Source organism: Abrus precatorius, unplaced genomic scaffold (genome assembly GCF_003935025.1).
Source record: "Abrus precatorius isolate BTA unplaced genomic scaffold, Abrus_2018 Scaffold8, whole genome shotgun sequence".
NCBI classification, from domain to species: domain Eukaryota; kingdom Viridiplantae; phylum Streptophyta; class Magnoliopsida; order Fabales; family Fabaceae; genus Abrus; species Abrus precatorius.
The window spans coordinates 19,161,754-19,178,247 of NW_020874428.1; the positions used below are offsets into that span (position 1 = coordinate 19,161,754).

Sequence of the window (16,494 nt, forward strand, 5' to 3'; positions counted from 1 at the left end):
GTTTCCAATTCCAATTGGTTAGAGATGGAACACTCCGATTCAACGCAGTGCGTGCGAGTTGCTGTTAACATTCGTCCTCTGATTACGTCTGAACTTTTGCTTGGTTGCACAGACTGCATCTCTGTTGTTCCTGGTGAACCTCAGGTGCGTTTTCTTTTGGATTTGAATTCACTTTTTCTTTTTGCATTTGGTGTTAGCTGCTATTACACACTCAGTCAATTCATATGATCTATGCGTGTGTGAGGTTTAAGTTTTGATTTAGATTTAGTGAATATTATAAGCTTGAATTTTTATAAGCATACCTGAAATTGACGAGTGATTTTTTTTGTTGGGTGCTTTGTAGGTGCAAATTGGGTCTCACGCTTTCACCTATGATTATGTCTACGGTAGTACGGGGTCGCCTTCGTCTGCAATATACGATGATTGTGTAGCTCCTCTTGTCGATGCGCTCTTCCATGGCTATAATGCAACGGTTCTTGCCTATGGCCAGGTATAATTTTCACATGTGTTATTGATCCTGATGATTGGGAAAAAAATTATTTCAGAATTTTTGTCTTGTTTTGTTATGTTTAGTCTGCATTTCAGTAGTTGGTAACTGGGTTTTTGTTCTCAGACTGGATCTGGGAAGACATACACCATGGGTACCAATTACACCGGAGAGGAAAATTCCGGTGGAATTATACCCAAGGTGATGGAGACAATATTCAAGAGGGTTCAGGTTATGAAGGAATCCTCAGAGTTTTTGATTCGAGTATCTTTTATCGAGGTAAATAATAGATTTAATGAATTTGTTCTGTAATTGAGATCAGACTCTTGAAACATTGAAGTTTGAATTGCCAAAATAATGACAGATATTCAAGGAAGAGGTATTTGACTTACTTGATCCCAATTCATCTAGAGGAGATGTGGCTTCTACTGCAAAGCCTGCTGTGCCCACCAGAGTTCCCATACAAATTAGAGAAACGGTGAATGGAGGAATAACATTGGCTGGTGTGACTGAGGCTGAAGTTAAGACAAAAGAAGAAATGTCATCTTATCTTTCTCGAGGTTCATTGTCTCGTGCCACTGGGAGCACAAACATGAACAGTCAATCAAGGTAAACTGCTATAGTTAAGTCTGAGGCATTATTTATTTTATGAATAATTTCTAAATGTTTGATTTGATAAAATTGACTCTAGTATAAAATAATGCATATTACAATTTACACATGATGCATTTTTTCCTCCTGCTTAGACTGCAACTTACATCATAGTATGATGACCGTGTGGTTTATGTGCTTTGTCTAGTCGTTCACATGCTATATTCACAATCACAATGGAGCAAAAGAATGGTGATGATGTCTTGTGTGCAAAACTACATTTGGTGGACCTTGCTGGTTCTGAACGTGCAAAAAGAACTGGTGCAGATGGCATGCGTTTGAAAGAAGGTATTCCTGTTGTTTGTGATTGTAATACGCCATAATTTTAAGAATAGCAATAGAACAGATTTAAGATAAAAATATGTTCTCTAGTATGTCATATTTGTCACAAATCTCAATAGAATTCTGAAAATCTTACATTTTATAAATGCAGTTTTTTAAGGAATTTAATAATAATTTAGTCTTTTCATTGTCAAGGCATTCATATCAACAAGGGTTTATTAGCTCTTGGAAATGTAATAAGTGCACTGGGGGATGAACGAAAGCGGAAAGAAGGTGGCCATGTGCCGTATCGTGATAGCAAATTAACACGCCTACTGCAGGTTCGCACAGTATTTGTTTCAACATTACATCTACTTCCCTTGAGCAGCTCCGTATATAATGTGTATGATTTTTTCAATGACGTGCTCTGAGGCTTCCTTGACTCATGCATTATAGGGAAAGGGAGTGTGCGTATTCTTTTTGTTTGAACATACCATTAAAGCTTTTGAATTGAGTGTTTGAGGGATTTGTATTGCTCCAATCTTGAAACTTGTTTTAAAAAGCCATTGTTACTGAAAAATGTGAAGATAAAGTTTAAGATGTTGTGTTTACTTTTGACATATCTACATAATGACATGCAATTGGTTAATGAATATGTAGGATTCTCTTGGAGGAAACAGCAAAACTGTGATGATAGGTACATTACTTCCTCGGTTGTTGATGTTATTCTTTAAAATTTTTATACTTGTTAATATCAAATGTATCATTTAAATATTGAATCTGTTTGGAATGCTGCAGCATGTGTCAGTCCTGCTGATACAAATGCTGAAGAGACATTGAACACTTTAAAGTATGCGAACCGTGCTCGCAACATTCAGAACAAGGCTATCGTAAGTGCTCTGTATTTGTGTTCTCAATGTTTCTTTTTGTCCTTTTTTTTTTAAATTTTGAGCAGTTGTTTATGTTATATTTGGTGATTTTAAATTTTCTTGTTTTAGATTAATCGTGATCCAGTAGGAGCTCAGCTACAGAGAATGCGAAGTCAGATTGAGCAATTACAGTCTGAGCTTCTATTTTATAAAGGTGATGCTGGTGGGCCATTTGAGGAACTCCAGGTACATCATTATTTTAGGATGTTTCTGAAGTTGATCCCTCATTACCGGTCTTAAGTTTCTAATGTCCCTTGTTTTTTTAGATTCTTAAACACAAAATAACCTTACTAGAAGCAAGCAATGCAGAGCTACAGCGGGAACTTAAAGAACGTCGAGTAACTTGTGAGAGTTTAGCACAACGTGCTTGTGATGCTCAGGTTTTTCTTAAATCCTTTATGTTCTCAATTCTAATAAACTGGTGGGCGATTACCAAAAAAACAAAGTTGCTAGTTACCTTACAATATCGTGGTGTGTTATTTGCATTGAAGTTGCCGGGTCTCACCCAAGGTGTTGAATTTTTAGGTAGAAAAGGACCAACTGATTATGAAAATAGAATCGGTTCGAAATGGTAAATCTTGGGATGAAATTGACTCAAATTCAAATCAGGTTTGAACTCATCAAGTCATTACTAATGCGTAATTACAATTTCCTACTGAAGCAATCCATCAGTGATTAATGGTCTGAATTTGTTTCTAGGATTATGACCTGGTGAAATCTTATGTGTCAAAGATCCAAGATCTGGAAAGTGAATTGCTGCGTCTGAGAAATTCGAATCTGAAATCTAGCCAATCTGTTGACTGGGTTGATTCAGATGATAGTGGATTCCAATCAAAGAATGGTTTATTTGCATGTGGTAACGAGTATTCTGATAGCGATGCCAAATCTGTGGACATAACAGGTATGGAAGTTGTTATGTATTATTGAACAATGTGCTGATGTTCATATTATTCTTGACAAATTTGTGATGGTTGAGACAAGTACATCAAATTAATTTGATGACAAATTCGTTTCGCAAATCTACACTTCAGCAGTATTTTAGGCTTCTTAATATCCAAAAGTTTGTATTTCATTTTCTGCTATCACTTTGAATTGATATGAATTCCTAAATATCAATAGATAATTTTTTAACATTGTGGAACTTGCTATGCAGAGGACGCGGAAGATCATGCAAAGGAAATGGAGCACTCTTCTCTTCAAGAAAAGTTGGATAAGGAGCTCAAAGAATTGGATAAGAAACTTGAACAAAAAGAGGTAAAAGTTGCCGGATCTAGTTTATAATCACAAAAATTCTGAATATTTTGTTATGTTTTTGTTTGCCAATATCTTTATCAAATTAAACAAGTTGGCAACATATTGGATACACATTTTATTACAGGTTTAGTGTTGATTTTGGAAATGTTTTTAATGCCTAATCTTTTATTCTTAATTTTTTGTTGAAGGCGGAAATGAAGCTGTTTAATAATGCTGATACTTCAGTTCTTAAGCATCATTATGAAAAGAAACTTCTTGAGTTAGAACAAGAGAAGAAATTTTTGCAGGTATTTAATCTGTGCTATCGTGAATGGCATTTAAAATGTTACAATTGTAACTCCGTTCCTTTTTATATTATTCGTAGAAAGAAATTGAGGAACTTAGGTGCAATCTTGCAAATATTTCATCCACCTCTGGTGATGGCGCTCAAAAGTTAAAGGAAGAATATCTTCAAAAATTAAATGCTCTGGAAGCACAGGTGAACGAATTTATTGGAATGTCTTAACTCTTAATGGCCACTCAATTTGTTAACCTGGTTATTTGTTTTCCAGGTCTCTGAACTAAAGAAGAAACAAGAAGCTCAGGCTCAACTGTTGAGACAAAAACAGAAAAGTGACGAGGCAGCGAAAAGACTTCAGGATGAGATCCAGAGAATTAAATCTCAAAAGGTGCCATGGTCCTCTTAATGAAACTTGTACCGTCAAGCAGAAGGCAGAGTTTCTTTTATTTTTTCCATAGGATTATCATTGATAATTTATTTTCTTTAGGTTCAACTGCAACATAAGATTAAGCAGGAATCAGAACAATTTAGGTTATGGAAAGCTTCACGCGAAAAAGAAGTTCTCCAGGTAAATGCAGATAGAAAATTTATTTAAAATTTTTCAATAAAAAATTACCCTTTTTATTTTATTACTGCATTCTGTAATTGTGCAGAGTGAAATCTTTCTAGTGGTGTTCATTTTTCCTTTTTTTTTTTTTTTTCCAATATCATATCCCTGTGCATATGAGGAATGATCTCTTGTGTTTAACACAGAATTGATTAGTTAGGGAAACTGCTAATACATATTTTAAGTAATTTCCAGCTTAAAAAAGAAGGAAGAAGGAATGAATATGAGATGCATAAGCTGCTAGCGTTGAATCAGAGGCAAAAGATGGTAAGTAGATGTTAAAAATCACTTGCTATTGTGGTTTTATTTTGGATGCTGGTAATTCCCATTATTCATGGGTTCATTGCATTGCAGGTATTGCAAAGGAAGACAGAAGAAGCTTCCTTGGCTACAAAAAGGCTAAAAGAACTTTTGGAATCTCGAAAGGCTTCGTCACGTGAAACTACAGGTTAGGAGATTAACTGTGGCACGCAGCTTTACCTATTTTGTGAACTTGTTAATAACTGGCAGTTCTTTCCTTTTTTTCTTATACCCCGGTGCTGCAGGCGGGAATGGTCCTGGAATTCAGGTACTTCTATTTCTCTGTTTGTGAATCACGAGTATTTAAGTTGTTGATGAACGATCGGCGTTGCTAAATATTCTATACATTTTAGTGGATGTCTTCGGTGTTTTAATTGCTCCTTCTTGATATATGTGTTTCTATTTGAAGGCTTTGATGCAGGCAATAGAGCATGAGCTTGAAGTCACAGTCCGAGTACACGAAGTTCGTTCAGCGTATGAGCGTCAAATGGAAGAGTATGTTCTTTTTTTTACATGGTTAAATTTTAGTATCTGATATTACTTACAAATTAACCCTCTTATAAGTGCTTTGTTAGATTTTAAAATTTCTGCAGATATCAGTTAATTATGAAAGGGATCAAAATATTTTTAAAGGAACTAATTTATAAATGTGTTAAATATATGAATTAATTATACATTTTAACCAATTATGATTCTTAAAAATATTAAACACCTAACTTAGTTGATAAAAAACATGTATTATAATTTAATTTTATTTTCATATAACACTTAATTTTTGACTAATGCAAATTTTACTTAATTTCATATTTATATCTTTTATTCTATCTTTATAAGAATAAATAAACTATTAATTTTAATATTTTTATTTTTAATATATATCAATTTATATATAATATATTTTGTATATGATATATCAATTTTTAATAAATTTTTCAAAATGATTATTTTGTAAGAGATAAAATATTTATTATATTTAAAATATAAAATTTATTCGTTATTTAAAACTTTAAAAAATCAATTTTATTATATAAATTTTTTTATAAATTTTTATCGTTATATAAATAAACAACTTATTATATTAATTATAATTATAATTTTTTTATTAATCTTTGTAATTTTTATTAATTTTTATATTTACTAAATCAATAAATATATATGATTTTAAATTATAAATTTATTTATGATTTAGACATATGAGATTTCAATTTTCTAAAAAATCATAATTCTTTTATTTAGTATTTTATTTTTAGTTTTTCTTATAATTTCACCAAAAATATTTTTATTTTAGTTAAAGTATACATTTATCTCTAATCATATATGGATTAAATTTTATACTTAAAAAACTAATAAAGTCTCTCTAAGAATGTTTTCTTATATTTTAATATTTGTTGTAATAACACTATTAATGAGTACTAAAACATAAACTATATGAATGAATCAATTTAATAAAATACTTTTACATGAATTAAAATATAATTTTTCTTAAAATATAAACACACTTCGTAAATGAATATCAACTCTGAGAATTAAATATATAATTTTTTATTATTTTTTTACATTTAGATTCTTCACGGACCTTTAGATTGAGTGACTTTTTTTCTGATTAAATCAACGAGCGCACAAGTTTGAAAAATATGAAGGCCAGGGCTTTTGAAAACCAGTTGCCTGTTAATATATGTAAGAATTTCATCTCATAAATTTTTATATTTTAGTTTTAAACTTAATTTTACTTTTTATTCTTAAACTTTACTAATTATATTTAATTTTGGTCGCTTTAGTTTTACTTGCTCGTATATAATTTTTTAATTGTTCAAATTAAATCTTTTGTTTCAAAAATTTACTCTATAATATATATATATATATATATATATATTTATTTATTTATTTATTAATTCTAATAAAAATATATTTTTGTTGATTATTGGATGGAATTTTTGAAATAAAAGACTTAATTTAAATAATTAAAAATATAGAAAAATTAAATGCGAGCCACTAATTATAGAAACTAAATTCACGTATAAGGAATAAAAGTCCAGTTTATTAAGCCTTGTATTTATTTTGTTTTGTTTGCAAAGTTTGCTTTTATATTTCCTTTATGATTCAAAGCTCAAACTCAACAAAGAGAAAATATGAACCAATTTACTAATTATCCGGGCATATATGTCTTGATAATATCGAACGGTGGATGTTATCATCACTGTTAATAGTTTCGCTCACGAACTATTCATTTCAGGAGGGCTAAAATGGCCAAGGAGATTGCCAGATTGAAGGAAGAAGCAGAGACGATGAAGCTAAACAATACAAGGTGAAAAAGCCTTGCAGTTAATTATTGTACAATGTTGTATTTTTTGTTTGCAATTTATGATTGATACATCTTGACTGATTCCTAATATAGGGATGGCCTCGCGTCAATGTCTCCGGGTGCAAGAAATTCAAGGATATTTGCCCTTGAAAACATGCTTTCTACTTCTTCTACAACACTAGTGTCAATGGCATCTCAGTTGTCAGAGGCAGAAGAGCGGGAACGGGTTTTCAGTGGCAAGGGACGTTGGAACCAAGTCCGGTCCCTTGCTGATGCCAAGAATTTGATGAATCATTTATTCAATCTAGCATCTTCCTCCAGGTATAGCCTATTTACTAGTCAATTTATTGTCTGTGATTGAAGTTAACTTGCCTTTAAAAGTTATTAATTAGAGATATTCTTCTGAAATAAAAAAGCTGTTAATCTCAAGTAAAAACCATAAGTTGCCTTTGTAATGGTATGGCTGAATTTTTTCTCTGCCTTTCTATATTTCAGGTGTTTATTGCGAGATAAAGAAGTTACCTGCAGAGAGAAGGACACAGAAATAAGAGATCTAAAAGAAAAAGTAGTTAGGCTGAGTTGTTCAATTCGACAGATGGAAATGCAGAAGGCTGAACTTATTCATCAGTTGAAGTTGCAGGTTAGTATGTTTGGTTGAGAGCTCCGTTTCATCCAGATTAAGCTTGAAAAATAAATTTTGTAATGCAACTTAGGATTTACCAATATGCGAAAACCCGAATTTTTCTCCGTTCCGAATTTAGGTTGCACTTTATAAAATTGAAGAAATATCTGTCCTTAATTCTTGTAACTTCGATTCTCCAATTAATAGGTAAATTCTTCTCTTTCTGTTTTTATAACCATATTATTTTAACTTTATGACAGAGTGCAAAGAGATACTTGGAATCTGTGGGAGATTCGGCATATTCTGACGTAAATGTTGGAGGACATAAGTATGGCTTGCGCAAGGTGGTAGGTCTCTCGCATATCACTAAATCCCTTTTTTCTGGGGTCGATATAGTTAATGACCAATTGGTTATCATTTAGGAACACCGGAGATCTTCCATTTTACTGGAGGATATGGATTTATCAGTATCAGATACAGAATCAGATGATTATTATGTTCCAGATGCAACTGATGATGAATGGCCAACAGAAAAAATACACGTTAAGAAAAGAACATCTAAAAGTAGACATTTAAGCGTGGAAAATAATCAGTCAACTGTCAGTTCAGAAGATGTCAAAGATAATTCAACAGAAGGACTTGAAGGTGCATCCGGGGAAACTGCATCAGATATCTGCTGCTCCTGTAGTAAATCTTCATCTTGCAAGACAAACAAATGCAAGTGCAGGGCTCTGGGCAACAGTTGTGGGAGTTCTTGTGGTTGCCTAGCATCCAAGTGTGCCAACAGAGCATCAGTCTCAAATGAAGGGACCAGTAATGATTCTAGCACTGAGGAAGCAGACAAGGATCGCCTCCTTGCTGCTCAAGGTGCTGAGTTGCTTCAGGGTGCACTGGTTGAGGGGCCTGCTGAGGCCCACAGTGTTCATGGGCCAAGAAAACCTCTCTCTGATATTGGCAATACACTGGTGCGTGAGTCATACTTTGAAAATTCAACTATTTCCTTAAAACATATAATAAAACTTATCTATCTCTGCATTAAGAAAACTCGTCTAATTAATTGTATCATCAATTTGTTTTTTATGTCTTTGCATGTGAACTGGATGTAATTCAAAATTCAAATTACTGCAGATCGCATTAATCCACATCAATTTCTTCAGGCATTTTTTTAATGTCATCCGCGTCGCTGGGTCTACGACGATCTTCTAACTATTGTTGTTTCTTTTTGCAGGCCAAATCAAATGCCCAGAAAGCTAATCAAAGAAAGAAATGGCGGAAGTCCACAATAGTTCTTGTTTCAGACCCGCCACCTTCCTCGCAGTCAGATAACTCTGAAGTCTCAAAGAAAGAAAGTAACAGCATTAGTGAAGCGAATGTATTTATGAACATACCACAGAAAATGCACTGGAGTAGACCTGAAAATGTTTCAGTTGCCCCGAAGGTAGAGAAAAGTTTAACTGAGACAGATATACCTTTGAGAATACCACGGGCTATGCGAAAACAAGTATCATCAAATGTTGGTGGCCTTCCACTGGGAGACAGGAATGCTAGTAATAAGCCAGATGAATCTGTCAACAAGAAGGATTCTGAAGTGGTTGAAGCTAGAAGTCCGGTCCAACCAAAAAAAATATTTGAGAAAGAGAACAATGGACGTTAATCTTGAATCCGTTTTTTACTTCTTACCCTTTTAAGGGAAAAACCAAAACCCAGAGTTTAAGACGCATGCCATTACCATAAACTTATGGTGTATCTGTTGAAGATTGAAGAGCCCCGTGGTGTGTATATCGGGTGACTAGACGTGTATCAATCAAAATGATTTTCGTTTGTCTTCAGTAGACAAATAGATTATTTGGCTTCCTTTCTTGCTTATTAGACTGTTTGTGCAAGCGATTCTATGCTGATGATCATCAAATTATCTCGGCATTATCCTTTAGTGTAATCACTTTGTATCAATGATCACATGAGTCGAGTTATTCACTTCGAAAAATCCTTGACCTTATTGATTCCATGCTGTTGGTTGCTTTTTTTTGCGGATTCTTATGATATTCCGTGTTTTATCTGTGCGCATAAATCTATGGTATAAATGCCACTATATGACATTGCGTAGAGTTATAATTAAAAATCTCAGGAATATATAGTTAGTTCCGTTGGCGGAATGCAAAAATAGCACGACACTAATTCGACGATAACAGTTGTACCACTTCCTTGCATCATTTCCGTCAAACATTTTTTTAAAAAAATTTGTTAATTAACCAGTAAAGTTAAAATAGTTGGATTCGGAACTTGTTGGTGCCAAACTCTTTCGAATATCAGTTGGAACTATAAAAATTTGACATTATAATATTATACATTATTTTTATAAAATAAAATCTTTAAAAACATTTTAAACAAAAAAAAGACAAATAAATGTCCTATCTAAACTCGTAATTAACGTGTCTTGAGATTAAACCATGCTTATTATGATTTTTTCTTTTGTGTGAGAGCATTAAATACGTAACTTTAATACTGAGATCATACTTACTGACCACTATAATAGTAAAGAAAGAAGACTTAGGGGCTTATTCATGTACATACTTAGATAAAGGTAATTATGATTGTTACAATTGTCATAAATTAAGTAATTTTAATACTAAATGTGTATATATAGTTATTTTGAAATGTAGTAATCTAACGAGCATTTTAAAATATTTGTATTTAATTGTCATTAACATGCATCCGATTCTTAACAATTAAGCACATCTAACTATTGAATTTAAAAATTAAGAAAAAATTTATTTAAAAATGAGATTATGTTAATATTCAAAAGTGAATACACTTTTATTTGGTCACTTTAAAGATAAAATTACTTTTAATAAATCTTGTCCAAAAATTAATTTTTAAATCAGAATTTCGTAACTTATAAATAAATTACAAAATTGAGACTACTTAAGGGTGTTTATTGAATACCATGACGTTGATGGTAAGTTTTCAAGCCATATAGTGATAAATGTGCAATAATGCAATGTTTGTAATGAAATAAACACGTGGCTAGATGAATTAGTTCGTTGGCATAGAAGAATCATTATTAAATGACATGCTTGTAACTTGGTCTTGAGATATTTAGAATTAAAGCAGAGAAAAATAAACCTTGAGCAGGACATCCCTTTAAGTAACGAAGAACTCGAAGAGCAGCCATGTGATGATGATCTAAAGGATTGGACATGAATTGACTTAGTTAATGTACAGAATAGGCAATATCTGGGCGAGTAATTGTGAGATATAAAAGCCTCCCAACCAAGCGTCTATAACTGGCAGCATCAGGGAATGGTTGACCTTGATCAGCTTGGAGCTTAACTGAAGGATCAAAAGGGATCTTGGCAGGTTTAGATCCAATTAAGCCACTGTCCTCTAGAAGTTCAAGAGCATATTTCCTTTGGTTCATGTGAATGCCAGATTTGGAGTGAGCAATTTCAAGGCCAAGAAAGTATCTGAGAGAACTTAGATCCTTGATTTTGAATTTATCGTCCAAAATTTGTTTAACATGAGAAATTTCATTCATATCATTGCCAGCTAAAACAATATCATCCACATAAACTAATAATGCAGTGAATGAATTAGAAGTGGACTTGGTAAATAAAGCATGATCTGCAGAAGATTGTTTGTAGTTAAGGGAAATAAGAGTAGTAGACAAAGTGCTGTGCCATTGTCTGCTAGCTTGCTTAAGACCATAGAGTGACTTATGCAACTTGCAAACCTTAGAGGAACCAGATGGAAGCAAATCAGGAGGAGGAATCATGTAAACTTCTTCATCTAGATTGCCATGAAGAAAGGCATTATTCACATCTAATTGTTCCAAAAACTAGTCTTTGACAGTTGCTAAAGCAAGTAAGACTCTCACAGTAGTGATCTTAGCAACAAGTGAATAAGTGTCAAAGAAATCAACTCCATCCAATTGTGTGTAACCCTTAGCCACTAATCTGGCTTTGTATCTTTCAATGGACCCATCAGCATGATATTTAACCTTGTAGACCCATTTGCAGCCAATAGGATTCTTACCACTTGGGAGATCAACAAGAGACCAAGTTTGGTTTTGCTGTAAAACTTGTAACTCAGTATTCATGGCCTTTTGTCAACAATCCAATTTAGATGCTTGAGTATATGAAGTTGGTTCAGGAATAGTAGTGACAGAGAGACAAAATTTTATACGAATTGTTACAATGAGTGTAGTCAAGAACAGAAGAAAGGGGATAAGGATGAATACCTGCAGAAGGAATCTTGGAACGGTTTGGAGCAATCACTGAATTACAGTGAAAATCTGCTAGGTAAGAAGGTTTGTGTCGGATTCTGGTGGAATGTCTTGTGGGTTGAGGTGAATGAATTTCTGAAAGAGGATTGAGAGCAACATTTTGTTCATGGGTCAGAGAAGAGGTGTTGTTTATTGGAGAATTATTAGGAGGTATGGGTGGAGAATATAAGGTTTCTGTGTTTGTGGTGGTCAATATGGGAGGTTGGTTTGTAGGATGAATGCTTGATAACCCTGTGAAAGGAAACACATTTTAATAAAGTATAACATTCCTTGAGATAAAAATTTGATGAGATTGGAGATCATATAGAACATAACCTTTGGTGCCTTCCTTATAACCTAAGAACACAGATTTTTTAGCTTTAGGTTGGAACTTGGTTCTGTGTGATTGGATTGTAGTAGCAAAGGCCAAACAACCAAAAACCTTTAGGTGAATCATGCTAGGTGGCTGAGCATACAATAATTCATATGGACACTATAATTTTAATAAAGGGGTAGGTAATCTGTTAATGATATGCACAGCTTGTTGTATAGCAAAATGCCAAAAAATTTGAGGAATATTAGCTTGATAGAAAATTGCTCTAGCCACATTCAAAATATGTTGATGTTTTCTTTCAACAATTCCATTTTGTTAGGGAGTTTTCACACAATTTCTTTGGTGAATTATGCCTTTTGAGGAAAAGAAGTCATGCAACAGAAATTTCACACCATTATCACTTCTAAAACACTTCAACTTGGTATTAAATTGTGTTTCAATATAAGAAATGAATTGTATTATACAGTTTCTGGTTTCAGTTTTTGTTTTCATTAGTATAATTCATGTAAATCGAGAATAATCATTAGCTAAAGTAAGAAAATATCTATGCTCGGATAGGGAAGGTACAGAATATGGTCCCCATATATCTCCATCTAGAATGTCAAAAATTTTATTTGAATGTGTTTCACTAGTATAATGTGGCAGTTTTCTTTGTCTAGAAAAATGACAAATATCATAGGGAGAAGTATTTATACAATGAGGAATGAAAGGAAATTGTCTAAGTATTACTTGCATAAGAGAATTTGAAACATGGCCTAGTCTATGGTGCCAAAGAGAGGTTTCTTTTGAGACAACAGTAGTCTGGTAGGCTGAAGCTGTTTGAGATTTATTTTTCTGTGGTAGAAGATTCATCACATATAATCCATGTTGCAGCCTAGCTGAACCAATCTTCTTCCTGGAAGTATTCTGCACAATTGTACAAGAGTTAGTGTCAAAAATCAAATGGCATTGCAGAGATTTGATCAATTGAGTGACAGATACCAGATTGACATGAAAATCTGGGACATACAAGACATCATGTAGGATCAATGAATCAGACAAAATGATAGTACCAGAAATGGAAGTGGTTACCTTAATGCCATTAGGTAAGGAAATGAGTATTAGTTGAATGTGCTTATATTTAGCAAAACTGTGAAAATTGAAAGTCATGTGGTCAGTGGCACCTGTATCCAGAAGCCACTTATTGAATTGTTTACCTTGAGAAATATTTGAAAGAGGATCATAAGGAGAAACAACTGAGTTAGCTGAGGAAGTATAGTAGACAGAAGGTGATGTGACTGAATTAGCTGAATGTGCAACACTTGATGCATTTGTTTTGGATTGTTCCAAAAGATCAAGAATACTGTGATACTGCTCTTCAATGAAATTAATCCCTAATCTTGGAGTCTCTTGATGGCTTGAAGTATCAACTGTATCAGAATCTAGAGGAAAAATGTTAGCATTAGCAAAATTAGCCATTCAAGCATTTTTGGATTGATAACTGGTGGAAAACCATGCTTGAAGTAGCATATATCAACTGTATGATTTGTTCTCTCACAATAGGTCCAGAACTAGGTTCATTGCTGACCTCTTCCTTGATAATTCCTTCCTCTGCCTCTGTTGGAATAACCACTTCTTCCTCTACCACAATTATAATTTCCATTATTCCTTGGCTGTGAATTTTGAGAGCTAGATACAGCCAGTGCCTTAAGGTCAGAAGCAGTGTCAGAAGGAGCAAGAACAATATTGAATTGTCTTTCTTGTTGTATCACTATATTAAAAACCTTGGTTATGTCAGGCAATGGATCTAATAACATTATCTGAGATCTAACTTGAACATATTGCTCATTCAATCCTTTAAGAAAATGAATTACATAATCTTGTTCCTTATATTTCTTCATAGATTCAACAACACCACAAAAGCAAGGAGTGGAGCATTTACAATCTAAAGTAGGTCTGAAATTGTCTATTTCTTCCCAAATGGTTCTCAATTCAGTATAAAACTCTAAAACTGATAGTGTACCTTGATTCAATTTGTAAAGTTCTTCTTGCAGATCTGCAACTCTGAATATGTCTCCTTGATAGAATCAGTTGTGAAGATCCTTCCATACATCTGAGGCCTTTTCTATCCAGAGAATTAATTTCAGGATTGATCATGCACAGATCTTTGAAGCCAAGAAAGGAGCATAGTGTTACATCTATCCCAAGGTTCATGAAGAGGATCACTCTGAAGTGGTTCTGGTAAGCTTCCATCGAGGATTTTCAATTTATTCTTCGATTTGATTGCAAGATTCATTGACTGAGGCCAAGCATGATAATTCTTGCCATCTAATGGAGGACTAACAAGGATCAATGCCGAATTTTCGTTGGAATGGAGATAATATGGATTCAAAGGATTTGTGTTGAAGTTTGCATAATCTGTCACAACCATGGAGAAGATGAAGATTTGTGAAGAAAAGGAAAAAAATAAGAAAGAGGATCGAATAAGTTCTATGATACCATCTTGAGATATTTGGAATTGAATAAATCAGATATTATTTCAGAAAAAAGAGTTACAGCATACAAGGAAAGCTAGAAATATATAGCTCTCTGGGAATAAAACTGACACAGAAAAAAAAAGAGGAGGAAAAATAACAACCCTTAATAACAATCCTTAACCGAAAAGCAACAAAATGCAACAACTATTTAAACTGAAAACCAACTTCAAGAATTAACACATATTAACACTTGAAAAAACATAAATGACTAATTTCATCAGCTGCTCTAAGCAAATGATGTAAGAAATAAAATTAAGCATTTGGCATAGCTTGTCAAAGTTAAGCACTTTGGGAAATTAAGAAAAAAGAAAAGGTTTAACTGAGTTGTAGAGCATGTAATGAAAGTACCCATATTGTTTAAACTCTATAATGCATTTTATCTGTTTTTCCATCTCCCTCTCTTTCTCCCTGCTTCTGGGGAACCTTGTTTGCCTCCTTCCTAGCTGATATCAATTGTATACCCTCCCTTCAATAACAAAAAATTTGTATCATTGCGTTCGTGTCTTATACATGGCTACTCGAATATGAGAGAATAACTCAATCCAATATTCAATGCTGTGGCGAATGGACTTTTCTATATCCAATTCACTTTGATGATACCGCAAGGTATATCTATAAGTTTAACCCTTTTTGCATCCCTCACGGGACAAATCTTTATTTGACAACAAGAGTACGATGGTTATATAACCCTCCTCAGTAGAATTTGTTAAGTGAAAATCCTTTGAATTAAAGGTTTCGTATTGTGTTTTGATAATATATAAACATACTAAAAATGTTATTAATTTACTTTATCACTTAAAGGAAAATTTGACTTGGTCTTATGAGTTTTTTTAATATAATAAAATATACTTATGACTTAGTCTTATGAGTTTATGTTAATCTTCAATGTGTAAATGAAAAAGATGGCTAAAATGATGAGAAACTTGAATTGCCTATAATAGTTTATCATCAAGAAAACCAACACTTATCTTAAATTTAAAGTAAAATAACATACAGATAAAATGTTCAAATTATCGCAAAAGTAATTTCAAAAGATAATGCACAAATAAAATTTTTTAGTTGCGTGACAACGATAAATTCAATAATTAATGTACGGAGGAATCAATATTTGAATATGGAAGAAAGAAAGTTTACAAATTCATGAGAAACTTTTTTCTTAGATATCTAAAGGATAAATTGGAAGCAAAGATGATCAGAACTCTCTAGATGCAGATTCAAAACTCAATTCAAAATTAGGAGTATCAAAATTGTTGATAAGAATAATGATATTTAAGGTGAGAAAGCAATCTACATTCTATAATAAGTTGAGAAAAAGAATATTGGAAATTAAAGTAATGCTACATGGAACGAATCCAATTAATCTATATGGAAAGGGAACTTATAAAGGCAAACTCCTAATGATGAAGTTTAAGACTAAAATGTAACTGATATGTCAATTGAGAAACATTAGACTTAAAAAACAATGCATCACATAGATTTTGAAGATACATAAAATGGTTGATTATACTGAACAGAAAATCGATCTAAGAAGATCATCATAATAAGATAATAGAGTTGCATCAAAGTATATTCATGAGAATTTTGTTGATAAAGAAGTGTATTCATAATAATGTTGAAGATTAGAAAACATATGTTCAAAAAGGTCAGTAAGAAATCGTGTACGTAGTCGTTTTTGCTCTTTTTTTTCTAA

General features: G+C 32.9%; 1 protein-coding gene across 1 annotated transcript; it reads left to right on the forward strand.

The window, feature by feature from the left end:
- The first annotated feature begins 24 nt into the window (after positions 1 to 24).
- On the forward strand, positions 25 to 9,480 carry LOC113874386 (kinesin-like protein KIN-4C). Its single transcript, XM_027512609.1, has 27 exons — positions 25 to 144; positions 344 to 490; positions 614 to 766; positions 852 to 1,096; positions 1,287 to 1,426; positions 1,616 to 1,740; positions 2,060 to 2,096; positions 2,198 to 2,289; positions 2,398 to 2,514; positions 2,595 to 2,708; positions 2,854 to 2,937; positions 3,028 to 3,229; positions 3,482 to 3,582; positions 3,771 to 3,869; positions 3,947 to 4,060; positions 4,134 to 4,250; positions 4,350 to 4,430; positions 4,665 to 4,736; positions 4,824 to 4,917; positions 5,015 to 5,037; positions 5,179 to 5,264; positions 7,003 to 7,074; positions 7,165 to 7,392; positions 7,567 to 7,711; positions 7,954 to 8,040; positions 8,116 to 8,658; positions 8,922 to 9,480. The coding sequence occupies exons 1-27, from the start codon at positions 25 to 27 to the stop codon at positions 9,345 to 9,347; spliced, it is 3,864 nt and encodes a 1,287-aa protein (XP_027368410.1). The 3' UTR covers positions 9,348 to 9,480.
- The last annotated feature ends 7,014 nt before the right edge of the window (positions 9,481 to 16,494 follow it).

What these genes read in the sequence shown, in the direction of transcription:
- LOC113874386 (XM_027512609.1), top strand. Translation starts at nt 25, where the DNA reads ATGGAACACTCCGATTCAACGCAGTGCGTGCGAGTTGCTGTTAACATT. An exon ending in CAGCAAAACTGTGATGATAG is followed by an intron (nt 2,097 to 2,197) that starts GTACATTACTTC and finishes GGAATGCTGCAG; the next exon opens with CATGTGTCAGTCCTGCTGAT. An exon ending in TTCATCAGTTGAAGTTGCAG is followed by an intron (nt 7,712 to 7,953) that starts GTTAGTATGTTT and finishes ACTTTATGACAG; the next exon opens with AGTGCAAAGAGATACTTGGA.